Raw genomic sequence first — 25,245 nt, forward strand, 5'->3', positions numbered from 1 at the left:
TAGGTTATATAAGTTATAATTCAATGCATGAGGTGAAATAACTTAACCCTTAAGTTTTCATGTAACCTATTTAGACGTAAGTTTTCTCTATTGATAATAATAATCTATGAATATAAAGAACCCTAAGGTAAGACTACAATAATCGAAATTCATATAGATTTAGGGTTTACATACCTTTTAATTATTATAGCAAATAATCAAATCAAATTCTTTCTTCAAAAACCTTGGAATGCAAGCAACAAAATCTTGATGTGTCTAATAGTTTGTATCCGAACCCTAGCAATTAAAAGACTTGAGGAGAGATGAGAGGGGGACTGAATTTTTGGGTCTTAGCTTGTGCAAATGAGTGGATGAAAACAATGCCCCAAAGGGTCCTATTTATAGCTGATACAATCAGTCTTAGAAACCCTAATTTGAATATATATCAATATTTCAAATTAGGTAATTATCAAACTCTTTAATTATTCATATGGATTATTGTAGAAACCCTAAGAGGCTCCCCCCAAAACTGTCCGCTCTTGGGAAGGTTCTGGAACCTGTCTTGTTCAACGATTGAATAATTATTGCTTAAGTCCATACATCTTAATTGATCCAATTAATTTCAATTAATTTTTGATTAATTATTAGTTAAATAACACTATTTATAATTGATATATTAATTTCATAATATATTAACAAATTAATTATTACTATTTATTAATCACATAATAAATTAATAAATCAATTCTTCTCTCTCTCCAAAAGTTATTCTACTTAATTACTAGTTTTGAGGCAACCCAAAACGACTCTAATTTTAATGTAAGTATATACCAATTGAGTTATTAATAGTCTCCCTGTAACACCTGTATGTGTTCCACATTTGGTTTAGCTTACTTTTATCAAGGACCAAAGATGGAGTTATGGAGACAACTCTGTGTCATGACGTTGTGCCAGGATGCCCACGATGTGGCAATTATTAAAAGGAACACATGTTTTTAGTAAGTGTCACAGTGTGTTTAACACCCGTTTTAGGTATGAGTCAAGTCATTTAAATTACATCAATTTATTTTTGGGCTGCCACGACGTAATGCGGCTTCACCACGATGTGGCGTTATTTTCTTGATCACATGCTTAATTGACTCGCCACGGCATGGCAGTTGATTTTGAAGAAACCCTAATCCCCAGGATTTGGTCCCTATTTAAAGGACTTTGTGGCTAGGGTTTTAGCCTCCATCACCCTCTAAAGACCTAAAATCGGAAGCCTAGCCTCCCTTGTGTGATATTGAGTTTTATTGTGGTGTTTGGTTGCATTTTAAAGGAAGGAGAAGAAGGTGCTAGCCCAAAGATCAACCAAAAACTCCTCCCCATCATTAGAATCACTATGTGGACCATTTTTAAGTCCTCAAGTCTCCATTTTGAAGATTCTTTGTTTGTATATAGAGCTTTATTAGCTTATTTTGGTCCATAAGTGATGTTTGGTTGATTTGATGTGATAAAGGTTGCAACTTTATGACTCTCCTGAGTCCCAAGAGCAATGTATCTTGTGGATCTAGATTTTGGTTGAGATATTTAGCCTTGCATGAATTTTGGTCACCTTTTTGCTCACTTTGACCTAAAATGGAATCTAGACATACATTGGACATGCATCTTTATAAATCACTCAACTTTATGCTAGATCTAGTATTTAAAACCCTTCTGGAGTTGGTTTGGTTATTAACTTTGAGGAAAAGTGCTTAATGGTTAACCATGTCATGAGTTTGGCTCTTATTAGACCTTGGTTTGAAGATCTTGTCTTATTGAAGTGTATTAATCGATAAAGTTGGAAAATTTATCCATTAAGGCGTTGAGAAGGAGTAGATCTAGATTGTTGAGCCTTTTATTTTGATTTAAAAGTAGCTTAACTCGATAAAGCTAATAAGACTGCTCACCAAGGTGCACCAGTTGGCCCCCCGGACCCGACGAGTAAGGATTAGTCGATTGTTTGGTCATCTTATGCCCACGCTATGGCAAATGAAGACCACAATGTGGAGCCAACTATGTTTGACTTCAACTTTGATTTAGGTTGACTTTTGGCCAACCCCTTACCTTTGGAAGGTATACAAAGAGTTACATTATCTGACTATCTAGGTGTGGTGTAGCACTTGTCTTGATTAGCAGTGAGTTGCAGTTATCGCGGTCAAATTTTCAGTAGCGATCACATGCCGCTATTTGAGATCGCGATTATCGCGGTGGTATAGTGGTGATATAACGGTTTTTAAATATTACTCTTAATTTACAATTTTATATTATATTTATATAGAATTCATATATTTGAGTATTAAGACTATAATTCTATATATAATTAATATCATCAAACCTAAAAAGTCATATAAAAACATAACATAATACTTCTATTATAGTAATATGGAAACTAGGTAGTGTCAAAGTGTCAAACAAAGTTTAATTGCATTACATGGGTTCAACATCGTATTAGTAAGTATTGGTTGATTTAAGGAGTTAAGTCCCAAGTCGTAGCGTCATTGGTATGGGCCGATTTACAAAAAACACTAATGGAGTCTAACCATAACACCTCAAGTCTTCCTGAGTACAGAAAGAGATGAGAAAGAGAGTTATTTTTAGACGTAGTTGCTTTGAATGCCTTTTAATTATGTTAGTTGTTCGGGCTTTTTAAAATGAAATTGTAGTGAGATCATTAAAACTAGCTTTTAATTGAGAAAGTAACCAAATTGCCCAAAATGTGAACAAAAATGAAATAGCGCTGGTAGCGCCGCTATAGCGGTTATTGAAATAGTGGTAAATAGCGTTGAATAGCGCCGCTAGTAGTAGTACCGCGAAATGAAAACGCTAAACTAAAAATAGCGGTCCTTGACCTCCGCAAAACGTTATAGCACCGCTATATCGCGCAATTGATAGCTTAGGCAGTGACAACAACATCAATTGATTATAGTTTGATAAGTGATTTCCTTCACTATACTCGTAGGTCGAAGGCACCAATGTCGGCCCACCGTATTATGTTTGTAGGATGATAGTTGTCTTTGTGACATTTATTGCTTCGTCTGTATGTGCTCGTTGCCTTTGTGACTCTTGATTGTGTATGTATATGTATATATATATATATATATATATATATATGTGTGTGTGTGTGTGTGTGTGTGTGTATATATATATATATATGGGGCTGGCCTTATGTGTTGTTGAGTTAAGTTAGGGCTTAAGGCCCCATTTCCTAAAGGGCCCCACTTAACCAAAATACCTCAATGTTGATATTTCTCTTCTCCGAATTCCATCGATGATTACTGATATGCACGCCTCATCAAAAATCAACAACGACGACTTCTGTTCTTCTTCCTTCCTTTGCCACTATCGCTGATCGATTTAGGCTTCTCCAATCTTGATTCTTGAACATTGAAAGGTTGCCTGAACCGTTGATTGCTAAAATACATTCATTGTTCTTCTTCCTTCTCCATTCTTGGCTTCTTGATGAATTTCTCTGATTCTCCATTATTCAAAATTTTATGATGATTCAAGGTATGTGCAGTGTTTGACTGTTTTCACTTGATTTTTCCATTATCAGATATTGATTTTCCCGTTTCATTAGGGTTTTAATGATAGTAGTATTATCCGCACATTATTTTTGCAATAATAATCCCAAAACAAGATTGTATGATGTGCAGAATGTATCCATACACAAGCTTTATGGTTTCACTAGGAATCTCAATTTTTGTTTCTTTACTTTATAGTTCTTCAGTATATTTATTTTCTGATTTCTAACATAATAGATACCACTAAAGACCATATTTTCCAAAAATATGGCTCAACTTTATTGTATTCATAATAAACACGTGTTTCTGTTAAACAGCTTGCTGCCTCAAAAAAAGGATTATTGAAATGGTTTTCGGTTGATGAAAAAAAGAATTCGTTGTTGCCCCCATCTAGTTTGACATTGGTGAACAAATACAATGAGAAAGATCACGAATAAACTGAGCAATAAGAGAACATTAGTTCAGCTTCACGTGGTATGTTTATTGTTTTAGTGTAAACTTAAATTGTTGAATTAGGTTAGTACGTGATTAATGTTTGTTAGAATAAAAATGATTGTCCCTTTACTAGGAATAAAAAAAGAACATTGGTTTAGCTTCACATCAATAATGCACTTTATCTCAATATGATAAGTGTTATTTCTTGATTCTAGTTGGACTAGACTTAATTTTTTCACATACATAATGAACTTTATCCAAATATCTCATACATAATGTGCCTTCCCTACATTGATTCATGCCCTGTCATGTGTATACTAATTATTTTAGTATAGTACAAGTCAAAGGGCCCTAAATTTTATGTTCGCTTAGAGCCCTCAATGTAGTTGAGCCGCAATATATATATATATATATATATATATATATATATATATATATATATATATATATATATATATATATATATATATATATATATATATATATACACACGCACACACACACACACTAAGCTATCAATTACGCGCTATAGCGTTTTGCGGAGGTCAAGGACCGCTATTTTTAGTTTAGCGTTTTCATTTCGCGGTTCCGCTATTAGCGGCTCTATTCACCACTATTTCGATAACCGCCATAGCGGCGTTACGAGCGCTATTCCATTTTTGTTCACATTTTGGGCCATTTGGTTACTTTGTTAATTAAAATCTAGTTTTAATGATCTCACTACAATTTTATTTTAAAAAGACCGAACAACTAACATAATTAAAAGGATTCAAAGTAACTACGTCTACAGATAACTCTCTTTCTCATCTCTTTCTATACTCACGAAGACTTGAGGTGTTATGGTTGGACTCCATTAGTGTTTTATATAAATCGCCCCATACCAATGACGCTACGACTTGAGACTTAACTCCTTAACTCAACCAAGACCTACGAATACGATGTTGAACCCATGAAATGAAATTAAACTCTGTTTGACACTTTGACACTACCTAGTTTCCACATTACTATAATGCAAGTATTATGTTATGTTTTTATATGACTTTTTAGGTTTGATGATATTAATTATATATAGAATTATAGTATTAATACTCAAATATATAAACTCTATAAAAATATAATATAAAATTATAAATTATAAGTAATATTTAAAAACCGCTATATCACCACTATACCATCACGATAACCGCGATCTCAAATAATGGTGTATGTGACCGCTATTGAAATTTTGACCGCGATTACTTCATAGTGTATATATATATATATATATATATATATATATATATATATATATATATATATATATATATATTGGGGTCTTAGTTCAAACCATGATTTTCTTGGCTTCGTGGTCCTTTTGAACTAGTTCGTATGTGAAAATAGTCCCTCCGAAAATTGAAATGATTATAATACCCTTGGGGTATTTATTTTTCATTTTTATTTCATTTTAATAAAATTTAATATTTATTATATATTTTAACAATTAAAAAATAATAGAGGACCCAACTCTCTCTCTCTCTCTCTCTCTCTTTCTCTCTCTCTCTCTCTCTCTCTCTCCCCTAATCGTCTTCTTCCTCAAGAAAACCCACACAATTTCACATATAGATACATATTGTAGTTACACACATATACACACACACACTAAATGATACCTCCGTCCACTACTATCTTTATTTTCTGTTCGACTCCCACCCTCGCCCCTTAAATTCTCTCTCTCTCTCTCTCTCTGTCTCTTTCTCTCTAACTCTCATATTATGTTCTTCCCTCTTTTTTTTAAATCATTTCAGTGCTGAAATATGAGGAATTAACTAGGTTTTTTGGGATCGGTATGTTCGGTCCAAAGGACGATCCATCCGAAGAACACATGTAGGTTTTAGGTTTCTAAACCGTTTGTCTGAATTTCCAGAAGAAAGTTAAGGAAAACAGCGAAGAAGATTTAAGGAAGTTTTGTGTTCTTTATGGCTGGTAGTAACGAAATCAACGCAAATGAAGCCAATGTATTTTTATTTTCTGATCTGTTTTGTTTGCCCCTCGTTCTTTTCTTTATTATTCTCCTCCCAAAATAGTTAATTTTCATTTCATGTGTTCAGGTGGCAATTTATAGTTCTGATTCACTTCATGAGTTTGTATGTATGTCTGTTAAGAAAGTAAACGAGAAACAAGGGACTATCCTTGTTTTTACCTATATGTTCTAATAAAAAAACACATTCGCCTCCCTTCTTAAAATCGAAATGCTAGGTCTGATCGAGGTGAAAAATGAATTGAAAAACTAAGAAATTTGGTTTAAAGAGAGATGAACAAGACTTCTTTAATCAAAGGTATGTGTTTATATTTGCAGCAAAAACCAAAGTGTAAATAGGGGAGTACTACTTGATTGTGATAATAAAGGTTGGTTCTTTTATACCTTCAAGGCTTTATCAAATGAAGTTTTTCCATATCGACAAACGTTCAATATTTTCAACAGTCTACAATACCTACCGGCATATGCAAACACAGTTTCAGTAAATGAAGAACATCCACTAATTTTGACCATAAATCTCTGTATAGATTGCTTCTTCCATGACTGGTGTTATCTAAAATCTAAAATTGGGGTTTATAAACTTCGTATTCTTGCATTAATGGGTAATACCATGTACCAATTTGAGCGTGCATGTGTATTTTTCTAAGGAAGAAGATGATCGATCAGGTGAAGAACAAAAATAAAAGGATAGAGATAGGGATGGGTCTTGTAGCAGGAGAGAGAGATATATATATATATAGAGAGAGAGATAGACAGAGAGAGAGAGGTGGGTCTTCTTTAATTTTTTAATTGTTAAAATAACTAAATAAATATTAAATGAAAGAAAAATGAAAAATAAATACCCCAAGGGTATTATAGTCATTTCAATTTTGGAGGGACTATTTTCACATATAAACTAGTCCAATACGACCACAAAGCCGACGAAACCCTAAAAAATTGCATATCACAGGGACTATTTTTGCAGTTTTGTCTTATATGTATGTGGTAGTGGTATTTTGGGAAGCTCACTAAGTTTTGTGCTTACAACTTTATGTTTATGATTTCAGGTACTTCTAGTTCGAAAGAGAATGAGACGACATGATCGCACCGTATGAACCAACATTTGGCATTTTATGACATGATTTGTCCTCTGATAATTATTTTATACATCATCACGTTCTAATAGGACTGAAATGAATGAATGATGTTTCTTTTGGCTTTTAAAATGAAATTTTCACTTAGTAATTTTTGGGACGTTGCAAGTCGGTATCAGAGCCTTGGTTTGAGGTGTTTGGGCACAATCTCGAGTGTTTTTGAACTCAAACTGAGGAATTGGTAATTTTTTTCATGAAAATGGATTTTTCATAAATATATTTTATAAAGAAAATGGTATGATGCGTGCAATCAGTCGAGCTCAAGTAAGTATTTTCCAAAATACGCATACATGTTTATATTTCCGTATATGCACATGTATATAGCATGCTAGATTAGGGCTAAGAATCTGCTCATAATTTTATAGTAAGATGCTTGGAGCGATGCCTTTGTATACCATTTGTATAAACCCTTAGAACTACATGCTAGAATGGATTTCAGATGATTAGATAGAGTGGCCGTTTGGTAGTGCTCTAGTTTAGAACTCAATACTTGAGTGTTGCTTGCTTTGTGTTTCTAGGGACTCCACTAGTGTCGACTAATTATTAAGTGAATATGTTAAACTACATTTTATGGAGATTAGATAATTCTCGAAGGTTGGATTCAAATCTATTGCGTAGCTCTAAATCCAACTGTTATAGAGGGGGGCCTAGCATTCGAAAATTATATAATGATAGTAACATGTAGTTGTAATCGTGAGATATTGGAAGGCACTGGATATGAGGCTCTTCAGCAGTTGGTGGCAAAAAGTGGGGGTAAAGAAACACTATGGAAGCTTAGGAAATGTTTTAGTGCGTAGGGCGCTCTTTATTACGAGTAGGGTAATTGATATTAGGGAAGTGACTAAGAGGATTTGAGACCGTCCATGGGAGTTAAGGATGTTTAATAAGAATTCGATCAAACCCAAAAATTAGGGTTTGCACCATGACCACTTACGCCCAGGGGTTACGCCCAGCGTATGCATGCCGCTTTCCAAAAATTACAAAATGCCACTAAGGGCTAAAATGCAGTTAATTCTCATATCAAGGGTTAAAAGTGGAAATATCTTAATATCAAGATGTGACAAAAATAACATGTTTTATTAATTTATATTTATTTTAAAAACAAAAAGAAAAGATGACATGGAAAATAGAGGGTGTTATAACAAACATTTTATTACATGTTGTTCGTTTCTTCTAATTGGTGTTATAACGAAGACATGACATGTGAGGTGACACTTTTTTGGTGCTTTAACATGTTATAACATATTGCTCATACATACCGGTCTTAAAGCAAACATTACAAACACAAGGTCTTTTAAATGTCAACTGTTGTTCTCAATGACTTAAATACATGTCAAAATAAGTAGTTTAAGTATGAGTACAAACACTAAAAAGTACATATTTACATAGATGTGAGTTAGGTACCGAAATAGGATCAAACTCGTACCGAATCCAAAGGTACCAAAACTGATTTGAGAAATTTATAGGAATGAAATACCAAACTGATTTAATTTCTCCAGAAAAAAAATTCTCATTAGTTAACTCACTGACTGTAATGATTGCTATCAAAATAGAGAAACCTTATGGAGATTTTGTCACTCATCTTCTAGACTAATCAATGTAATAATGTACTCTCTTTAATTACCTTTTATACTCCTATTAAATATCTTATAGGAAGAGAGGACTTCATAACGCTTTTGGTTGCCGCATCATATTTAATATGAAACAATGCTTAAATAGCTTACAAAAGAAACAATAAAGATTAAATTTAACCTACTAAGATAGCCACAAAAAAACTAGATTGCTTAGTAATTAAGAAGAATAGATTAAATTTAACCTACTAAGATAGCCACAAAACAGCTACATGCACATTTAAATTAAAAGAACTTAATAAACAGCTATAAGAAAGTTGAAAAAACATAAAACCAAAACAATTGTGATGGTTTTATCATAAGTAGCAAAAGTTTTAAAGTGTTACGACGTTGGAAAGAAAATTACCAGCAATTTAAATGGAGGTACTTATTTTTAAATGGTTTTATCATTGAACCGCTTATGCTTATGCGGTGAGGTTCGGGAAAATCGGTTCAAAGGCTCAACCCTATATTTATATGTATTTATGAGTGAAATATATATAAATACACATATATGTATTTATGAATACAAATTAAAGAAAATAAGATCTAAATACTAGCACCGGATTGTTTTGGATCACATAATTCCCATCATACAGTATTTGGGGAAAAAGTAGTAAGATATTTAGGTGCTGTTTGATTTTCTGAAGCAAAAATTCATGAAGTCTGCGGACCACCTCTGCAACCCTCTGCAGTAGAAGAGGTGGACCAAACGGCTGCAGACTATAATTAAAAGCGTGTTTGTTTTTTTAACAGCTGCATACTGCTGCAGATATTAAAAAATTAAAATAAACTAATTTTATAAACCGAAAATAGCTTTTTAATACGTAAAATTTAATAATGTATAACATTTCGGTAAAAATTAATGATATTTCAGTAAAAAAGAATGATATTTCAACAAAAAATAAAGATATTTTCAGTAAAAAATAATGATATTTCATCAAGAAATTATTATTATTGAATATAAAAAAAATGAAAAATAAATTCAATAAGAATAAATGAAAAAAAAAAGCGAAAAAAATATGAAATAAAATTTTATTAACATATAATCAAAATTTCAGCAATAAAATAAGAAGAAGAAGAGGTTGGAAGAGGTTGGAAGAGGCAGTACAAGTGTTGCGCCAAACAGAGCACGCGCAGAGGTTTTTGACTCAGAAGGCTTCTAAAACACAAACAGCTGCGAGATTAAAAGTGCTGCGCGTGTGCTGCGTCGCGCAGCAGTAAGAGGTTTGAAGAGGTTTTTTTCAAAAAACAAACAGCACCTTAATTTCTCGGGAAACAAAAATTCTCCATTAGTTAACTCTACTGACTGTATTGATCGCTATCAAAATAGAGAAACCTTGTGGAGATTTTGTCACTAATCTTCTAGACTAATCAATGTAAAAGTGTACTCTCTTTAATTACCTTTTATACTGCTATTAAATAGCTTATAGGAAGAGAGGACTTCATAACGCTTTTGGTTGCCGCATCTTATTTAATATGAAACAATGCTTAAATAGCTTACAAAAGAAACAATAAAGATTAAATTTAAGCTACTAAGATTGCCACAAAACAACTAAATTGCTTAATAATTAAGAAGAATAGATAAAATGACCTACAAAATACGTTTCAACCAGGTACCTCCACCCTACCTGTTGCACTCTTAATTTGACAGTTTCATTTAATACTTTCTTAGGCGATTAAAATATATCCATTTATAATGACACTCATTATTGATATCTTCACATCTGAGATAGCAGTCTGGCCATCACTCCACGGGACTGACATTTCGCCACCAAGGGTTTAGCTTTTGGTGCGATCAATCCTACTCCTGCGGTCATGTCAATCATCTCGTTACTCTGTCTTTCCCACTCGAAGCATTGAATAAGCGTAGCCATTGTCAACCCGATCATACGCATTCCCAAGTTTTCTCCCGGACACCTCCTCCTTCCAGTCCCAAATGGCATTAGCTTATAGGTATACCCATTTCCCGAACCTTTTAACCCTAGAAATCTTTCTGGCTTAAACTTTGTAGGGTCTTTCCAGTTCTTTGGATCATTTTGTATCGCCCACACGTTCATCAGTAGCATTGTACCACTTGGGATGTGGTAACCTCCCACCATACAATCCTTTGCAGACTCATGTAACAAGAGTGGAGCAGCAGGGTATATACGCATAGTCTCGTTTATTATACAACGTAGATATGGAAGGTTGGTTAAATCTGATTCGTTAACTAGACGATCTTCCCCAACACAATTGTCAATCTCAGTCTGCACTTTCTTTAGAGCTTCAGGATTGTTTAACAAAAGCGATAACATCCATTCCATTGTTACACTCGATGTATTGCTTCCTGCTGATATTAGTACCTATCACACAAGAAAATGATCAGCAAACTTAGCCATATTATATAACTAAAAAAAACCGAATGCTTGAATTTCAATTTCGAAGTTGAGTTAGTTATAATATTAACAAGAATTAAAACGATATTATCAGTCGACTATGATATAAAATTATTTTCTTTTGCTAAATTGCTAGTGTATTACTCGAAACAATAGTATTAAAATGTTTCCTCTCATCTTTATTGTGTTCCCAATACCATGTAAGGTATGTTTTAATTTTAATGAGTACCTGCAATAATCCCTTGATAACTTCATCGCTGTGATTTTCAGGTTCTTTTTGTTGCGACATTAGTAGAAATTCAATCAAATTTTTCTTCTCATTGGAGCTACCACCCTCCGCCTCCACCACGGTTTTTCTCCTCTGCTCTTCTATCAAATCTTGCATTAACGCATGCCACTTTTGATTTAACGCCACCATTTCCTTCTCTAAGTGTTTCCCTCCCACCCACTTCCACCATGGCAAATAGTCAGACACATGGGTCGCCCCCATCACAATAAACAACTCCTGGACAAGCTCCATAAACCGCCCAGCCTCTCCCCCTTCAACATCACACCTCCTCCCGGCAATCGTCATCATCACCACATTTAAGACCACCTCAAATAACACCGACTTCATCTCCATCATCCCGTCCCTTACTACTCTAGGGTACATGACATTCTTAACCAGGTGGTGCACCACTTCGGCACGAATGGCGCTAAGGGTTCGTACCTGGCAAGATGACAAAAGCTCATGGCTGACCACGCGGCGGTGGCTACGCCAGTTATCATTATGGCTTGACCAATTAATGGTGGTGTAGTCCAACCCAAGGTGTTTTCCGGCAAGCAGACGGGGACGGTTGGCGAAAGTAAGGTCGTTGGTGGTGAGGCATTCCTCCACTACTTCCGGAGACGAAACTAAGAAAACCCGGCGGGCGCCCAAGCGAAGCATGAGCATCGGACCATGGTGGGCGGAGAGTTTACCTAAGGCTCGGTAGAGCGGCCGGCTTCTCAGCAGGTAAAGATGACCCACGATAGGTAAACATGGGAAGGGGCTCGGTGGTAAATTTCTTATTTTCCCTTGGGCAACTTTCGTAATCCATATCACGAAAATGATTGAGAAAAATATATAAAATATTGGCTCCATATTTATTCAGGTTTTAATTTCTTGTATGAGTTTCATCCCAATGCTACCACATATATTTATAGTGAGATCATGGACAGGAAATGCTACCAGTCTACAACATAGATATAAACACGTGATTTACCTTGAAACTTCGTACCATGCATGTCTCAATATATCGACATCTAATCAATATATAACAGGTCCCCCATGTTGGGTGGACTTAAAAAAAAAAAAAACATTTAACTCAAATAAATCATGTTATTTCATTTGCAAATCAATCGAACTCAAGGGGACGCGCGGACTATCCTCATCGTAACAATGCAATGGGGTGAGCTGGCATCATAGGGAGGTAAAAGGACCACCACACCGTTGGTGCGAGGAGAACACCTCACTATCTCTTTTATTTACTTTCCCTTACCCTATAGTACTGGCGGCAAATTTTTTTTTTTTTTTTTTTTTTTTTTAATTATAAACCATTTTACAGCTCACACCCTAAAATATGGTCGGAGGAACTCTTTTACTACTAGTTCAAGAACACTAACTAGCGCAAAGCGTCGAAACAACATTACCATATGTCTATGCCAAACGTAACCCGGAACATGTTCACCATCTTCAAGGCTTTCCCCTTTATTATCTACAAACCCAACCCCATCAAGGCCCAAAAGCCAATCCCTCACCAAGCCACAAACACAAACCGCCGCCGAGTCGGATGACGACTTCGTATAAGAAAATCAAACTGCCCGAATAAATCTTCAAGAACCAACCCATCCACGACAAAGGAAAAGGAAAGCATCAACCGAACCGTGGAATCCAAAGGAAGAATTTGTGTTAGGCAAAATCATGGTTCGACATATCCAAGGATGCGGAAACCAAAAATTCAAAATCAACAAATCATATTTGCCGCGTTATATAACTATTTTGCGCAGAAGTGGATCTTGGTGATTATCATACAAAACACCAAATTTTCAGGAGATGAAGAGTGTTCTCACAAAAATGATTGGATTGTACAAGTAAAAAGTCAAAGGAAAATCAAACAATGTGATGAATACATTCTCATCGAGACTTATAATTTATTTTATAAGGACACCGTCATTCAAATGGTGAAGCTTAGAAAGTATTATTCATGATCCTTAGATGGAAAAATATGCAAAACAAAGAAATCGAACTCGCTTCAGCAAAAAAAAAATGTCATCGATCACTAACACAATTTCCACTTATGTCCGTGTTAGCTTAGACTTAAACAACAATGTGGATCTCGAATTAGAAGAAATTGTTCTCTCGATTGGTAGAGACAAAGTGAAAAGGAAAATATCTTCTTCAAATGCATCGAGATTCCACTTAGCAGAAGGAATGCATAAAATGGAAACAATGAACAATGCAACTTAAATTTAAGTGAATTATTGGAATTAAAGAAAGACAAATTGCTCAAAAAAGAAAAAGCGCTTGAAGATAAGAAAAAGGCTCGCGAGGAAAAACAAAAGAGGTGTGACTAAAAAACGCATCAAGGTTATGAAGTTTTTGATACAAAACACTAACCACCTTTCAGGAGACGAACTCCAAATGGTATTCATGTTGAAGATGGACATTATGAAAAAAAATACTTCAGCTAATCTTGTTTTTGTATTATGTTTTACTTTCGTTTGTATTTTATTTTGTGTTATTTCTTAGTTTCTTATTTTATTTTAATTATGTACTTTATTTAAATAATGAAATATTTTCTTTTTTGTTTATTAAAAAATACTAATCTAATTTATTTATTAAATTATAGTATTTTAATTTTATTTGAAGAAATAAAGTGATGGGAATTTGAGCGTGAGAGGTAATTATTCTTTAGATTTTAAGGAGACAGAGTGTAGGAAAATTGATGGCACTTAGATGACAAATTAAAAATGAGAGGCGTTGTCGATACGGAAGTCGTGCAAGTCTTTTGCAAAAACTTGACAATCATATTATAATTTCTTACAACAATTAGAGTTGAAAAACTCACACAGATCGATAAGATAAACAACTATTTAAATATTTTAAAATTATAAACACGTCGTCCAATCGGATCTTTCACCGGATCAACTCGACCCTTATAACAAACTCTAACACCAAATGAAACACAAATATAAAGATTATAATGTAACATCCCAAACATCAAGGGTAAAATTTTTCATTTTTAATATATAGATTAAAACATCCATTTACATTGATCCGAACATTAAGGTATTCCAAATTAAAACAATTTTAGAGTAACTCCCAAAATCATAATTTGTGGAAAAATATCGGTGTGTGCGCTGTGATCAAATCGGACCTTCTCTTTCGAACCAAAAGTACCTAAAGTCAAAAACAACAAATTATAAGCACGAAGCTTAATGAGTTCCCCAGAATACCACATACCATACATTACCATGAACCAAACATATCAGACATATCCAATCAATCAATAAAAGTGTTATGTGCCAACCATAGTCTTGTCATTATGCCACGAGCCGTCTTGTAGTATTCCTTGCCAGGCCGGGTTCCATAATCCTGGGTCTTACAATGGGCATACCTTTAGTTACGCAGGATGTAACCGCTATTTCTCCAAAACTTAAATCATGACTTAAACCGTTAAGTCCTTCCATCAAAACCTCAGAAGTCCTTCCAACTAAGCTCTTAATACATAAAGTCGGCACCTTTATGCATTTGCATGACTCAATGGGACCCAACAACCAAATTAACCTATTAAGACCTAACATAATCAAAATAGAACATGCATGGACCATTTCTAAACATCAAGAAAACATTTTTATGGACTAACAACATCAGAAGAGGCAAGATCTATCACTCTAAGCTCCTGGAATGGCTCAAACTCACAAGGAGAGCTTAATACACCATAAAAACACTTAATCTTGCCCTAAACTCAAACTTTCACAATAAGAGATCAATATGAGAACTTTATACCTTGAATGATATGGAAATGAAACCAAAGTCTACATCTAAACATCCTCCCTTGAACCACAAGCTAGCACCAAGCACCCTGTTCATGGAAATTAGCAATAACACACTTAGATCTCTCAATCACTCAAAATTAGGTTAGGGTTTCCGAAATGAGGCTTAGAAGGCAATGGAGGCTGAGAATGAAAGAGCCTTGAGCTCATAAGGATACGTAAATAGTGCCCAAACCTTAAAAATTAGGGTTTTCACTCTGACCATTATGATGGGTGTACCCCCAGCTACGTTGGGCATACTTAGCCAGATACGCGTATTCCTTCCTCGCAGGCATGGGGTCGATTTGCCAACTAATTCCATTAGGGGCCAATTCTGCCAATATCTTCAAAATGTCATAACTTCCTCATCTTAGGTATGTTTCCAACGAACCTTATATCCACGGAAAGGTGGCGAGAAGCCCTACGCTTCTAACAACAAACCCAAGCCTTAAAACCTCCCAAACAAAACCCGAAATCCATAAAAGACCGAAATATCAAATTACGATTATACCCTTGACCTCCGAGAAACAATTGAATACTTGGATCACTTAGACCATAACACCCATATCTGAGAAGGGCCAACTTCTTCCTTTCCCAAGGCCCTAAGCCTCACGACCACTAAAGATTGGTTTGCAACCCTGAATAAAGAAGCAAATCTGAAACCGAGTGTTACATATAATATTTAAGTTTTTATGTAATTTTTAATTTTAATTTAATGCTCTTTTTAATTTTATGTTTTTACAAGTTTTTAATGTAGGTTTGTAATTTTAGTTTTAGTAATGTCATTTTTATTTGGTTTATTAATGAAAGTTTTATTTTAAATTAGAAAATGTTGTGTTTTTATAAAAGTAGCTAATTATAAATAAATAAAAATAAAGTTATAGAGATGATGTGGACTGATAGGTATTTCCTAATGTTTGTAAAAATATAGCGGAGATATAATGAAGCTAACGTGACACTAAGGTTTGTGGAGTATACCTAATATTCTTGTAATAATTATATTTTTTCCTCTTTATTTTTAGTTTTAATGTACACTAAATAAAAAAATATTAATTTGTATCATCTAAATCAATTATTTAAAAATACTTAATATCATATTATTATTAATTACTTTCTTACTTTTTATTTATTTTTTCTTGTATGATATATATATATATATATATATATATATATATATATATATATATATATATATATATATATATATATATATATATATATATATTTTAATTTTTTAGTATTTTGTTCGAATAGATTATTTAATATTATTTTCTTAATATTTTGTTTGTCCAGTCTATATTATTTAATGTTGTTGGATTACATTTTTTCCAATACACATGTATTATTTTACAGTCATAACGGAAATTATTCATCTACATTTTTCTTCACCTTTTATACGGCATAATTTGTCGGATCTAAAGTCATCCTTGAAATAATGCCTTTGAGGAATAATTATAAGGCTTCAGGAACCTTTCATTAAATGTTACTTTTACGTAATGGCAATGAATAACAATCCCAATTGCAATATAAGATTACTTTATCGGATGGGAATCCGGGTATTTGTTTGATATGTTATTGAATTGCTAGATCTGCATCCTGGTATTAGGATGATATTATGTTAAGTAACCTGGTTAAGGTCGGTATCCTGGTATACGGGGTAATCTTATGTTAGTGACCTAGTTAAGGTCGGTATCCTGGTACATTGGGTAATGTTATGTAAGTGACTGGTTAGGTCGGTATCCTGGTTAGGATGTTGTTATGCTATATGATCTGATTGAACCGTTTGTTTGGCTGTGGATTGTTATGTGATTAACTGTTTTATGTGCACATGGTTGTTTGACTGGGGTTGGGTTTAGGCGGGTCCTGCTTTGTGTTGTAGGCCAACATACCCAGGGCGGATCGGATAGACCGTAGGCCCAGCAAGCGGTTCAGATAGGCTAAAGGCCCAATAGGGCGGTCCAGACGTGCCGAGACTCGGAGAGTGGACCAGACCGACTGAAGGCCTGGTGCGGGCGGACCAGTCATACTGAAGACTCATAGGGTGGACCAAGTGGATTGAAGGCCCGGTGCAGGCGAACCAGTCACACTATAGAATCGATATGCATGGTTGTTTTGTATTGCGATATGATATGAGTATGGTTATATGTGGTTGGTATTTTAGGGGTAACTCACTTAGCTTTCAGGCTTACAGATTCAGTGTTTTGTTTCAGGTACTTCAGGAGATCGTGGCAAGGCGAAGTCGTGATCGTACCGCTCCTCATTTTTACACTGATGTTTCTGGGATACTCTGATAATAAACAAACTAAAAAACCTTTTTGTAATAATATTGGTTGGAAAATGATGGCTGCTATAATGATTGAAAAGTTAAGTATGTCATATTGTTTGTCATGTATAACATATGTAATATAACATTATATATTGAATCAATCAAGATAACCATTTTGGCACTAAGGCAATGTTGACTAGTAGCATATATACCCATTCGGAAAAAAATCAACTAGTTTGATATGTTAACCAAATGTTCATTTCTAAGCATGATTTCATATTCTTCCATATTATTGTCTAACTCTTGAATCATGTTAAGCCTAAATATGGAGCAGTCATTTTTATCATTATTGATATTAACAAATATCGCCCTAGAACCACCATTTTCATCGAGTTTTACAACTTGTATTTTCATAATTTAAGGATAAAATAACTTTGGATATTAATTAGTGTATAGAAGTGAACACTTTGATGTATTCTTGAAGTGGGAACTTTGTCATGAGGAATCCTTGTAGCTAGAACAAAACTCATGGATCAACAAATTTAGGTACCTTCAAACAACTTCATCTAAGTGGTTGTTCGAGAGGCGAATCAAAGATAGTTTTTTTGAGCCATTTATACTTCAAAGATGGGAACATTTAGCGGGTTCTGACAACTTTCTTAAAAGAGTACATTTAGCGGGTTCTGACAACGTGATTGAATTTTTGAGTTCATCTCCACAGTTAATTTTTTCATCTTAGATATGAATGCATGGTGATATCTCAAGTTTTCTTCAAATCCTATCAACCAAAATAAATAAATATGTTTAACGTACAGAACTTGAGGTACATTTTAAGTTATCAAAGTTTGACTTTTAGAAGTCACCATGGAGAGGTGAAGGATCGCCACGGAATGGCGGGTCATTTTTGAGTTGCGAGTTGATTTGACCCGCCAGAGTGTGGCAGGTATAGGCCATGATGTAGTCGTCGCTGATGTCTAAATCCAATTTTTTTTCAGGCTTTGTTCCCTATTTAGAGGAATACGGAGGCTATGTGTAACGTCCCAAAAATAAGACCCCAAAATTTTATTTTTAAATTAGTAAACCAGTATTCAAGAAACATCATCATAAAAATCCAAATGAAACAAATGTATCAATCATTATATCAAATCAGAGTAAGTCGAGAAAATGCAGATCGAGGTGGTGTGTGCTCTGCAATCATCCCATGCTCTTCTATTTGAAAACTAAAGAACCTGAAACATAAACTGAAAATCATAAGCACAAAGCTTGGTGAGTTCCCCAAATACCACATACCATAAATATGTTTGCCATAGGCTACCCCTATGGTCTTTTACTTGAAATGATATGGGCTACCCCCATTGTCTAAAATTCAAGTGTCATGGGCTAACCGCATGGTCTTTCCATTAAATGCCATGGGCTACCCCCACAGTTTGACATCCAAGTGACATCGGCTACCCCCATGGTCTTAATACAAATGCCACGGGCTACTCTCGGGGTCTTCCAATCAAGTATCACAAAAAGAACTAGCATTGCACAAAACAAGTAATGGATCTGTAATAGCTCGGAATTCCCAAGTATTTATTATTGGTTTATTTTTGGGAGTTATGAGCGGACTCGGCGAGTTGGAGCCCAGACTCGCCGAGTAGGATCGCGGAATTGGGCACGGGTTCGCGTCCGGACTCGGCGAGTCCAAGAGTGGACTCGACGAGTCCACGCTGTGTGGTGAAACCCTAATTCCCGACGTTTGAGACCTATTTAAAGGGCCTTATGGCCTTTATTTGTGCTCACCAACCCATAGAGAGAAACCCTTGAGTGCTTGAACGTTTTGAGAGAGAAAGGAAGCATTTCTTGACCTTGTGTGTGTTATTTAGCAAAGAAGGAGGAGGTTCTAGACAAGATGAAGCAAAGGAGGTTGCTATACTGTGGATTTAAAGCTTAGATCATCGAACTAGAGGTATGATTTCGGCTCATCTTCTGTTTTGTGAAGTATAATTGGATTTAGGGTTTCTTATGGTCATTATTGGGTTGATTTGATGCCAAATAGTTCCCTTCTTATGTTGAGGCTCTAGATCTGGATCCATAGAGGTCCAGAGAGCCTCACTCATCAAGCTTTATGAATAGCAATGGAGAATATGACCTTGAGTTGTAGTATTTGAGACAAAAGCATCATATATGGTCATATAGATATTGTATGTGCATCAAGATAGTGACTTTACGTGCTAAATAAGCTTGGAAGGACTGGATCTATGGGTTAATGGATCGGATCTGACCTTATGAGCAAGTTTGAGTCATTGCATGGCACGGACTCGCCGAGTCCGAAGAATAGAGTCGGCGAGTAGTATGAATATTGCCCCGACCACACAGCGAGTGGTCTTGCCGAGTTGGGGAGGGCTGACTCAGTGAGTCAGGGGGAGTCAGAGTGGACAGGTGGACTGAATCAAGCTGGACTCGCCGAGTCGTTCTTGAGACTCGGCGAGTTGAGTCGTGGTGGCCCCACAACTCATGCCAGGTGGAACTCGTCGAGTTAGGAGAATACTCGACATGTCAAGGGAGGATTCCAGGGAAATCAGTGTATACGCTCAGACTCGCCGAGTCGCTATAGTGCACTCGCCGAGTCTGGTCAAAGTTGACCGTTGACCAACGTTGACCTAAGTTGACCTGTTAAAGGGTAGTCAACCATAGTTGGGAAAGTGTTAATTAGAGATGTATTGTGCTATAGGAGGACTATAGCTTAGGAGATCGAGCACTAGTGATTTCAGGATTTACGAATTACTGAGACACGCGAGGTGACTCTTCTCACTATACTTTACCTTGAGTAGGTAAATCAGACTTATGTGATAGAGTATTTGTATGCTATGTATGTTATGTGTTGTACTGCATTATTTCTATGTGATTTATGTTGTGCATGTTTATAGAGTTAGAACCTGAGGGTTCACAGAGTTTGGGTGCACGGACCCACAGAGTTATAGCCTCGAGTGGCTAATATGTGTTATATGTGGTATTTTGGGGAACTCACTAAGCTTTGTGCTTACAGTGTTTGATGTTATTTGTTTCAGGTACTAGCGACGACCGCGGAAAGACGTCGGCTTAATCAGTACACACGCGTCGGATTTATGATTTTGAGATCTTGGGATTTTGTATTACTTGGATTGAATGATTAAATATGGTTGTTTTCTGAATATTAATTGAATTATGTTTTATAAAAATTTGAAAAAATTGTTTTGAAATTTACAGTGTTACAGGATCGACATTAGTGCCTTCGACGCAATGATATAGTGAGAAGACTCACCTCGGACAGCTAAAACCCACAGATACTCTCGGACTGCAGATCTGCTAACAATCTTGTGCTATTAATTACCCAAAATAACATCAAATTAATAATTGGGTCACGACTCACCCTAAGAGTCCAACTCTGTGTCATGACGTTGTGCCAGGATGCCCACGATGTGGCAATGATTAAAAGGAACAAATGTTTTTAGTCAGTGTCACAGTGTGTTTAAAACCTGTTTTAGGTATGAGTCAAGTCATTTAAATTACATAAATTTATTTTTGGGCTGCCACGACATGATGCGGCTTCACCACGATATGGCATTATTTTCTTGATCGCATGTTTAATTGACTCGCCACGGCATGGCAGTCAATTTTGAAGAAACCCTAATCCCCGGGATTTGGTCCCTAGTTAAAGGACTTTGTGGCTAGGGTTTCAGCCTCCATCACCCTCTAAAGACCTAAAATCGGAACCCTAGCCTCCCTTGTGTGATATTGATTTTTATTGTGGTGTTTGGTTGCATTTTAAAGGAAGGAGAAGAAGGTGCTAACCCAAAGATCAACCAAAAACTCCTCCCCATCATTAGAATCACTCTGTGGACCATTTTTAAGTCCTCAAGTCTCCATTTTGAAGATTCTTTGTTTGTATATAGAGCTTTATTAGCTTATTTTGGTCCATAAGTGATTTTTTGTTGATTTGATGTGATAAAGGTTTCAACTTTATGACTCTCCTGAGTCCCAAGAGCAATATATCTTGTGGATCTAGATTTTGGTTGAGATATTAGCCTTGCATGAATTTTGGTCACCTTTTTGCTCACTTTGACCTAAAATGGAATCTAGACATACATTGGACATGCATCTTTATAAAGCACTCAACTTTATGCTAGATCTAGTATCTAAAACCCTGTTGGGGTTGGTTTGGTTACTAACTTTGAGGAAAAGTGCTTAATGGTTAACCATGTCATGAGTTTGGATCTTATTAGACCTTGGTTTGAAGATCTTGTCTTATTGAAGTGTCTTAATCGATAAATTTGGAAACTTTATCCATTAAGGCGTTGAGAAGTAGCCGATCTAGATTGTTGAGCCTTTTATTTTGATTTAAAAGCAGCTTAACTCGATAAAGCTAATAAGACTGCTCACCAAGGTGCACCAGTTGGCCCCCAGGACCCGACGAGTAAGGATCAGTCGATTGTTTGGTCATCTTATGCCCAAGCCATGGCCAATGAAGACCACAATGTGGAGCCAACTATGTTTGACTTCGACTTTGATTTGGGTTGACTTTTGGTCAACCCCTTAGCTTTGGAAGGTATTAAAAGGGTTACATTGTATGACTATCTAGGTGTGGTGTAGCACTTGTCTTGATTAGCAGTGAGTTGCAGTTATCGCGGTCAAATTTTCAATAGCGGTCACATGCCGCTATTTAAGATTGTGGTTATCGCGGTGGTATAGTGGTGATATAACGGTTTTTAAATATTACTCTTAATTTATAATTTATATTATATTTATATAGAATTTATATATTTTAGTATTAATACTATAATTCTATATATAATTAATATTATCAAACCTAAAAAGTCATATAAAAACATAACATAATACTTTTATTATAGTAATATGGAAACTAGGTAGTTTCAAAGTGTCAAACAGAGTTTAATTGCATTGCATGGGTTCAACATTGTATTAGTAAGTATTTTTTGATTTAAGGAGTTAAGTCCCAAGTCGTAGTGTCATTGGTATGGGCCGACTTACAAAAAACACTAATGGAGTCTAACCATAACACCTCAAGTCTTCCTGAGTACAGAAAGAGATGAGAAAGAGAGTTATTTGTAGACGTAGTTGCTTTAAATGCTTTTAATTATGTTAGTTGTTCGGGCTTTATAAAATGAAATTGTTGTGAGATCATTAAAACTAGCTTTTAATTGAGAAAGTAACCAAATGGCCCAAAATGTGAACAAAAATGAAATAGCGCTTGTAGCGCCGCTATAGCGGTTATTGAAATAGCGGTGAATAGCGTCGCTAATAGTAGTACCGCGAAATGAAAACACTAAAGTGAAAATAGCGGTCCTTGACCTCCGCAAAACATTATAGCACCGCTATAGCGCGCAACTGATAGCTTAGGCAGTGTATAGGTTGAACTAAAATTGCCTGAAAAATAAGTTAATGTTTGTGCAATCATTTTATACGGACATGCATTTTGTGTTGACATATCTTTACTGTCTTGAAGAACAACCATATTGAAGAGATTCCAGAGAGGTATATTCTCAGAAGATGGAGAAGGGATGCAATTTCCAGCCATTTGCATGCCATGAAACATGTTTCTACGAAAACTGAAGATGACACCTTTAAATTGCTAACATAGGCTTACAATAATATTGTATATTGCTTGGATCATTTCAAAAGAAGCAAGGAGAAATTGTTGGCTTTTGTTTAGAACACATGTATCTTGAAGCAGTCAACAATAGAATTTGGTTGTTCAAACTAATCTTCATCTGATAATGAAGAGGAAGAAATCATTTGGATGCTAGGAATACAACAACATTCCTAAAAAAAATATCCATCCACCTTCAACAATATGTATTAAAGGGAGTGGAAGTAAGAAAAGAATGGTTAGTTCCACTGAGAAAGTTGTTGCAACTGCAAAGATAAAAAAAAAAAAACTAGAATTTGCACGGGTTGCAATCAATATGTTAACCATAATTGGAGGACTTGCAAAGTCAGACTTGCACGAGAGTCAAAACAACCTTAAAATGGCCCATTAATTTGCGCAAGTGATTCACTTTTTTAAGTAGATTTATGAATAAGAAGATGATTCTTTGAGTCAATATGTTATTTTGTTTTAAAACACTTTTATATCATATATGGATTTATTTCATGTTTGTTTGTTGATATATTATTTTATGTTTGTTTGTTGATATATAGTTTATTCATAACTTTAACAACATTCATTTTCAACTTTTGTTTCAATAATGAATACTATTTTAAAATCATCATTGAATCATACTTTAAACTGCAATTTACTTAGAAAAACAAACCATAACATAATAATGTTGTCAAAAAAAGTTGACATATGCATACATAATACTTCCATATTAATTTATTCCCTAGTTATGATTTTATATGGAAAACCCTAAAACCTGGGAGCTCTATTTTGGACAATGATAGGGCGCGTATTTTGACTATTGATTGGATTATTATTACACCCTAGAATGACTAAGTCAAACCTTAATCAGCCCTACCCTTAGGTGATTAAGTACATAATGGGTTAAGTGTTCTTACTTAACCCTAATCGTCATTTTATAGGGAACCGTAATCGTCATTTCATGTGAAATAGTCAATATTGAAAGTGACTACGACTTATGATTGGGGATTGACTCTAGTATCTTCCTATAAGTGATTGAAAGTGAGTTGAACCTAGTAGAGTTCTTAATTGCTACGGTGGTTACCTATGCGCATACCGAGGTGAGTTTCACCTCAATGTACCCGTAGATCAAAGGCACCAATGTCGGCCCACTAGTTTTGGTTATTTGATAGTAGAGGGATGCTTTAAGGACTACATATTTAGTAAAATAGGATAGACTAGGGACTCTTGATCTAAGCTCTCTTACTTGTTCCTTGTTCGGTTGTCGTTCTAGAGTAGGACCACCTGTCCAGGTATCTATCTCACCTCTGATTATATATGGTCAAGCGTTCCTTGGATTGTTGATATTTAGTATGCTGCTATGTTGTAGTGATCTGACAGATCTGTGTTTTGGTATTGACTATACAACTATGCTCTAGTGATCTGTTAAATATGTGTTATGGTATCAAGTATGTTTATATGTTGAAGTGATTTGTTAGATCTGTCTCCTGGTATTAAGTATCTTGCTTTGCTGTAATCATTTATAGAACTGTAAGTTATTTGTGCTCGCTGTTTGTCATCTACGGAGTGCCCTTGTCACACCCCCAAACCAAGGATGGCGGAAACGTCCGGGGGTGGAGGACTTCATGTAGAGTATCACAACAATGAGTATAATAGTGCTCAAAGTAAATACAACCATCACAAATATATATGAAAACGTTACATCAAAGCACATGTTTACACGATTCACATCAATTACATTATGATACAAAATGAACTGTTTGACGATTTATCGTCCCATCCTCAAAACGTTGTTGATTTCCTGTTTTCACTGAATTTCTGAGAATACAAGTAGTTTTGAAAAGTGTCAACACAAAGGTTGGTGAGTTCATAAGAGATTTCGTTAGAAAAGTAAACCGTTTTCCTTGTAAAAGTGTTAGAATATGTATCCAGAAAATCTGATATTTTCTTTAAAATCTGTGTAATGTAGTCTTATGACCGAAGACCAAAATGTATAAGTAATCTTTCTTATTAATAGAAAATGTTATGTACTTAAATGGACATGGACGCGTTTGAATTAAATGAAATTTCTGTATGTTCTCATGTTTGTTAATACTTTATATATACATATATATATATATATATATATATATATATATATATATATATATATATCTATATATATATATATATATACATATATATATATATGTAGTCCTAAATCCGT

The 25,245-nt window shown here is 35.1% G+C and overlaps 1 protein-coding gene across 1 annotated transcript; it reads right to left on the reverse strand.

The window, feature by feature from the left end:
• Nucleotides 1-10,257: 10,257 nt before the first annotated feature.
• On the reverse strand, nucleotides 10,258-12,226 carry LOC145041038 (cytochrome P450 81Q32-like). Its single transcript, XM_078988976.1, has 2 exons — nucleotides 11,324-12,226; nucleotides 10,258-11,061 (listed from the first exon to the last, which is right to left on the reverse strand). The coding sequence occupies exons 1-2, from the start codon at nucleotides 12,215-12,217 to the stop codon at nucleotides 10,438-10,440; spliced, it is 1,518 nt and encodes a 505-aa protein (XP_078845102.1). The 5' UTR covers nucleotides 12,218-12,226; the 3' UTR covers nucleotides 10,258-10,437.
• Nucleotides 12,227-25,245: the final 13,019 nt, after the last annotated feature.

The sequence above is a fragment of the Lactuca saligna genome, chromosome 1 (assembly GCF_052625555.1).
Source record: "Lactuca saligna cultivar CGN05327 chromosome 1, ASM5262555v1, whole genome shotgun sequence".
Classification (NCBI taxonomy): domain Eukaryota; kingdom Viridiplantae; phylum Streptophyta; class Magnoliopsida; order Asterales; family Asteraceae; genus Lactuca; species Lactuca saligna.